The sequence below is a fragment of the Aptenodytes forsteri genome, unplaced genomic scaffold, assembly GCF_000699145.1.
Source record: "Aptenodytes forsteri isolate BGI_AS27 unplaced genomic scaffold, ASM69914v1 Scaffold320, whole genome shotgun sequence".
In the NCBI taxonomy this organism is placed as follows: Eukaryota; Metazoa; Chordata; class Aves; order Sphenisciformes; family Spheniscidae; genus Aptenodytes; species Aptenodytes forsteri.
This window is the reverse complement of record NW_008794890.1, coordinates 170321-176975: the sequence shown is the minus strand read 5'-3', so window position 1 is coordinate 176975 and position 6655 is coordinate 170321. Positions and strand designations below refer to the sequence as shown.

The following is a 6655-nucleotide window of genomic DNA, read 5'->3' as shown; positions in this document are numbered from 1 at the left end:
GGGGTGAGGGCGGTGCACGCGGGGGGGTATGGAGGGGTGGGGTAGGGGGTGGGGGTGCATGGAGAGGTGTGGAGGTGTGCTTGGGGATGTGTGTGCACGTGTGTGGAGAGATGTGCTTGAGGATGTGTGTGCATGGGTGCCTGTGGGGGACAAGGGTGGGTGTGTGGTGGTGCAGGGGGGCAGTAGTGTGTGCAGGGGGGTGTGCATGGGGGCTATGGGTACAGGGGTGTGTGCACAACAGTTGATGAGGGGGTGAGCATGGGCTGTTTGGGTACAGGGGGTGTGTGCACAGGACTGCAGTTAGTGTGTGTACAGGTGTGCACGGGGGTATGGGTACGGGGCAGCTCGGTGGGTGGCTCTGTGCCCTGGCCAGCTGCTCCCCTCTCCCCCCTTCCCCACCTGGACTTCCCTCCATCCTCCCTCCCCTCCTCCTTCTCTCCCTGCCTCCCTCCCTCATCCCTCCATCCTTCGCTCCCTCCCTCCGTGCCTCCTTCTGCCCCTCTGGCCTGGCAGCAGACACTCCCCAGCACCCGCTGTGCCCAGTGCTGCCCGCCCTCCTCCGGCAGCGACCCTGGCTGGAGGGTTTGCTGTCAGAGACAGCTCTCTCCAGAGGCTGCTCCGAGGAGCAAGGATTAATGACGGACAAGCTGGCTGAGTTTAAAACAGAGCAAAGCATTTTAAAACTCGCAAGGAAATCATCTCCCACATCTCTGTAAGCATCATTCCCTGCTCCTATTTGCAAGGATTTTTCAAAGCCCTTTTTATCCTTTGTTCCTCCCAGAGAGAGGGGAGGGGAAAAAAGCAATTATAGATCTAAGCTTCTTGGATAAACGCCGTTCCAGCAACCTCTTTTTTTCTCTTTATGGACAATTTTATAAATAAGTGTCACGGTTCAACAGCACCCCGAGACCTGGCGGCAGCACGCTGAGCCTGGCTCTGCATTTCCAATCAATCTTTTCTCCTGACAGGAAGAGACTAAAAAGGAAGGGAAAGACGCAGGGGAAAAGCCTCCATCTCAACCTGATTTTGCGGGTATTTGGAGCAAAGGGAGGTTCATTCTGCACCTCTGATGCTGCCTGGGCGTAAATTCTCTACGAAGTGATTTTGTAAAAATTCCTTTTATTTATTCATATAGTTGGAAGTCACTTTAACTCCCCGTGGAAATGAGCTGCAAGGCACCAGACTGCTTTTCCTGGCCCGGGCAAACCTTTTGCCTGGGTTTCAGAGCAAGTGCCGCGGAGCGGAGCAGACTTCAGCAAGACGGAGAAGGTCAGAGTTAGGGACCAACACTTTTTTGTTTTCTTTTTGTCAGTAGTTCCAGCTTCTGTACAGTCAGCAGACTTTGCCTTGGAATTTCTTGAATCTATTTTTTCCCCCAAAAGGCAAAAAAATCAAAAAACCCAATCCTGCGTAGTCTCAGCTCCAGCAGCTGATCTCCTCTCACCTCCATGTTGCAGCGCTCTGCCACAGTCTGAGACTCTTTCTGCGAGCGACTGCTGTGGAGTTCAACCCGCCCTGCATGCTGTCCCAAGGGCTGTCCTCGCTGGGAGCTTTTAAAAACACTGTGAGAAAATTAAAGAATGAAATTAAAACAACTAAATATTGTTGTAATCTACACCGCTCTTCCTCTGGATTTTATTTTGATTCTCCCCTGTGCAAGCAGGGCTGGCAGGGAAGCATGACACCCTGTCCCCAGGCCACCTGAGGAGGCTGGGGGGATGCAGGGCTTCCTGCAGGAAGAGGGAACACGGTGCATTTTGCTTGGTGTTATTCCTGCTGCATTTTTGGCAGCGATTCCATGCAAGTTTTTCAGAAAGCCTGTGCAATCCCCACAGCTGCCTGGAGTTTCAGAACAGCATTTGCCATTTCCAAGCTCAGGCAAGATGCAACAGTCTATCTAGAAAACCACTGCTACCCAGAGTGGTCCTGGCACTGATGGGATACAAAAACTCACGGCACAGAGGCAGATGAATTTATTTGTAGTTTGATTTCAGAGGGTATCAGAAAAGAGAGCGTTGTGTCTCAGGAAGGATAAACGTAAGCACGGGTCCACTCTGAAATGCTGCCAAAGGGAGGTGGTACAGAGACCCCTCCCAAGATACTGATGTATCCCAAACTGCTGCTGCACAATCCCTGTTTTTGCCCTTCTGCCTTCCCTGTATGGAGCGGGACCCTCGCATGCAACTGCAAGTATGCCTGCTCGGCCAAGGTGCAATTGCTAACGCTTGTGGTCGGCAGCGGCCAGTGCCTCCTCATCTTGCAAATATCTGGTGCACTGACCTTCAGACTTTCTTTCTTGGTCCTTTAAATCCTCGGGTGGCACCTTGTCCAAAGCAAATTGTGGATGGGATCCTGGAAATGGAGACACACTTTAATATACATTAACAGCACACCTCTCGCAGGATCACCGGGACGCTTTATGCTTTGTGTAGCATTTCAAGCTCCCAGAGTGGGAAGAGCAAGGTATTGGAGGAGCAGGGCATCTAAATCACCACAGTGTAATTCAAAAAATGGGTGAAATACTGGTCTGCTTTCCCATTTATTCTGCACATTTCATTTACGTTCTGGAGGCCTCTCCTCTTTTTACAGCTGGTGTAAGGTGTTACAAAACGTAATATGCTATTGGGCAGCTGCAGTGGTTTGTTGTGGAAGCACATGATTGTGAAGAGGAGAGCAGAAACAGCAGTAAAAGCGTGGCCTTTCAGCAGCAAATTTTCCTTTTGACCTGCAGTATCACATTGAATTCAATGGACGGTTTCTTTCTGGTTTATAAGCTGTTACACTGGACAAAGCAGTGAAGTTTAAAATGTCACCATGGCAGCTGCTTAGGGACAGGATTTTGTCAGGCAAACCATGACATACAAAAGCAGACCCAACTGGCTGTAGTGCGTTGCGAGCGCTTTCAGACTCCACAGCTCGTTAGAAAGCCCTGAATCAGCAACGCTCACCTCATCTTACAGAGGTAGAGCGGAACACTGACATCAGCAAAAGCTAGAGGGAGCTGAGGACAGAAGCAGGTTTCCCTGTGGGGTGCTCCAGCGCGGTCGTGGGCTCATCAGACTGTCAGCGTGTCACATATGCAGCAAACTCAAAACACGAGAATTCCTTTGCTAACTGGAATAGTTCAGGCAAAACCATATTAACCTTTATGCTAAGAGATGATTAAAATGATGAATAAAATTACACCAATCCGGGGGCTGGGAAGAGGGTGGTGACCTTTTGATGGCTACCTTGCATCTCGTACAGGTTTTAAAGCACATGATGAGGGGGATTTCAAAAGTCAAGCCAACATTAGGCAATTCAGTTTCAACTTTCTGTAAAGTTTAAAAAAAAAAAAAAAAAGGCAGAAAAATCTGCTGCTCCAGCCTCACAAAACATAAGATCCAGAGCAGGATGTTCACCTGCTTTATTTGTGCCTTGTCCTGCAACTGCATGGGAGCAGAGACAGCTACAGTGAAACACACCAGCTCAGCCTCGAGTCTGCTAGGATGGGAAAGTGTTACAAAGCAGGAACGAAACTTAAGTATTTTAAGACAGAGTTCTTATCTTCAGACCCATGCCATTCTGCAATACCCTGGGAAGAGACCATGGGCGGGCAGACTAACAGAAACTTATTGACACGGCTTTCACGGCGTACGCACACTCTGTCCTTCCTTAACGCTTTCCTCTTTTAAAAATGGCTTTTAAAACATACATGGAAATCCTACCTCTTATCTTCAACACAGAAACACCCTGAGTCGTGCTGCACCAGGCACTGCAAAATGCAATTAAGATGATATGGTCCTAGCCGCAGAAATTTTTGCCTGTGGAGGCCAACAGTACAGACCTGGATTTATAGAGTTGTTTCTCTGGCACCGAGGGGCCAGGGCTGGCTGCAGGCTGAGGGATCTCCATGTTCTCACTGGGCCCTATTTCTATGGGGTCCACTTGGAATTGCTCCAATGTCTCCATGCTCACATCCATCGGCATGCTGGCACCCTGCTTCGTGGGAGAGCTCACGTGCTTGGGGCCACTGCAGAGAGAAAATTTTACATGCTTTCTCAGCAGCTGGCACGTAAGCGCAGAGGCAAAGGAAATGAAAGGTATTTCATGATGAAACAGCTCAAGTCCAACTTGGGTGAGTTACTGCATGGAGGCACAGAGATTTGGCTGCGCAAACCACCAGGAACAGCCAAAAGGCTGCTGGAGAGGTGCGTGATAGGCTTGTATGAGTTTCTACTTAAGTATTCAGGGTTGCTGCATTATAGCACACAGCTTTGTCCACAAGTTCTTTTCTTCAGTCCATAAAGCGTAACTCATTCAATGGGCTCAGAGGGTTGGACTAGAAGGTTCACAGGGTTCACACCAGGCTACCCAAGCAAGCTTTGAAAGACTCCACAGACCCAGTCCCCTGTACCTTCCCAGGGCCACACCACCCTGCCAGGCAAGAAATCTTCTCTCCATTCCATCACCCAGTTCTCTGAGGAAGGTGTTAAACAATATCAGTCCTTGTATTAATCCCTGTGGTGAAAGCAGTGCTTGAAATGAGCAGCCAGCTGAGAAAGCCGTTGGCCAAACTTACAAAGCCTCCCTCTGGTCTACTTGTGCTTTTGGGGAATGGGAATATTGCAAAGGGTTGGAGAGCAAAGCAGGAAACGTGCACAAAGCAACACAGAGAGATGCTGGGCCTTGCGTTTACACTTGAGATGGCACAAAAGGGAGCAGGGCCTGGAGCCACACGGGAAGAGAAATAAAATGCGCTTCAACATTAAGATAAAGTAAAACATTGCCACAGAAAGACTTGCAAGTCTACCTGTTCTTACAAGCAGCAGAAAACACCATTTCTGAGCCTCTTAGGATATAAACTTGCTTACTCTGGAAAGGGAGTGAAACAGCAGAGGAGCACATCATCACCTCTACAGGGAAAAACCGGTTGTGCTATTGCAGTTCTGCAGTTACCTTTTCACTTTCTTCGGTCTATCAAACCGAAAGTCAGCAGGATAAAGGTGAACGGTGACCAAGTGATCCTTTCTGTCTTTGCTGCTCTTGAACTTCTCTGCACAGGCTTCTACCAGACACTTGTACTGAAAGGCAGGGGAAAAAAAAAAAAAAAAAGACATAATTGGAAAAGGCAAGCGGTGTCAGCTGGGGACGTGGGTGCCCTCCCCGGTCAGTCTCTAAGGATGCCAGCCCACGCCCTGCACACCAACCATGACTGAATGGCTGGGCAGGGAGACTCACCATGTTTTGCTTCTCGGCCATTATCTGGAAAAGTGAGTCATGCCACTCCAAGATATGAATATCCAAGAGATGCCCCGATGGAAAGGAGCGCTTGCAGAAGGAGCAGACGTTCCTGTGCAGCGTGTTGTAGTGGTGCTCGTAGTCCTCCACTGTATCAAAGACCTGGCAGCACCCAGAGATGTGGCAACTGAATTCAGACACCCTGCAGGGAAATTAGGACATCCGTGACTTCAATTAAATTAGAGCCTTAATTTCAGCTGCATATATCCCTCTAGATGACTTTATTTACTTGTGGCATTTTTTGTGAATAATACTTAAACGAAATTAAAGGTGCAATGGAATGAAGATTATGAAGGTACTGGCAGTTGGAAAGTCTTATTTGCCGGCTTAAGCATCATATACATTATCATCCTCTGAAGTAGTGCTTCAATTAAGAACAAACATCAAGCAGCAATGTGAAAAATAAGCTGTTTGACCTTAAAGTTGCAGCTGTGAATTAAAACTTTGTGCCAATGCTGTTTAACAGGCATCTGTAGGAGAACCTCACACAATCCTCACAGTACTTCCTCAATTTTGTATACAAGAGCAGGTTTTAAAGCAAGCTGAAGATTCTCCCCCAGGCTTAGCCTTCCTAATTGAGACTGTCTGTACTACACAGCTCTCCCACTGTTTTGACTGAGTGCATAACAACATGCCACTTAAATCCTCTTGTTTAGCTACAATCCCAATTTTCAGCCATATTATAGATGCCTTACCTGCTTATGGGGAACTCCCAGTGAAATGATGTCACATCCAGCAAGCACAAGAAGTCAGCATTTAGACAGACAGCTGACTGCAGCACAAAATACCAATTTTTGACCTTTTCAGCAGGATATTGAGGTCTGCAAACTGTATCACCTCATTTTCCTTTTCAAACTGCTTTGCAACATGTCTGTGTCTTCTCCCTTTTATTTCTCCTCCTCAGCCTCTAAAGTCCACAGACAAGAGGAACGGCACCCGTCCCAACATCACACCCGTACAACACAAGCGGACAGGGTTCATACCAATGGTGCCGCATGCTGACGTGACACGCAGCGGGAGATATGACCTAAGAGGCACACCTGCAGCCACCACGATACCTGGGTGGCGTGCGGGCCCTGTCTCACTTACTTGGGTCTCTCCGCCACCTCCGCGAGGCTGGTGAGGACGCCCTGGAGGTAGAGATGCCTGTGAACGTCCCCATCCTAAGAGAGGAGCAGAGAGAGGCCGTGGGCAAGCAGGCCTGCCTCCACGGAGCAAACCCTTTTTCTCCACAGAGACAGGTCGCGGCGGGGCCCGCGCTGGGAGAGGTCCGGGAGGGGGCTCTGAGGGAGCACGGCCGTTGCCTTCCACACAGACCGGGCCCGGAGGCCCAGACCCATGAGCCTCGCCCGGCGCGGGGAGGCCCCGGGCCGGC

The 6655-nt window shown here is 49.4% G+C and overlaps 1 protein-coding gene across 1 annotated transcript in view; it reads right to left on the bottom strand.

Annotated features, from left to right (window-relative positions):
• Positions 1-1039: 1039 nt before the first annotated feature.
• ZNF511 (zinc finger protein 511) overlaps positions 1040-6655 on the bottom strand; it is a 6477-nt gene continuing 861 nt past the window's right edge. Inside the window, 7 exon segments of the mRNA XM_009275094.1 lie at positions 1040-1562; positions 2281-2352; positions 3827-4012; positions 4939-5063; positions 5221-5422; positions 6370-6444; positions 6446-6539. Of these exon segments, the coding sequence (XP_009273369.1) occupies positions 2283-2352; positions 3827-4012; positions 4939-5063; positions 5221-5422; positions 6370-6444; positions 6446-6539 (752 nt within the window). The 3' untranslated portion in view covers positions 1040-1562; positions 2281-2282.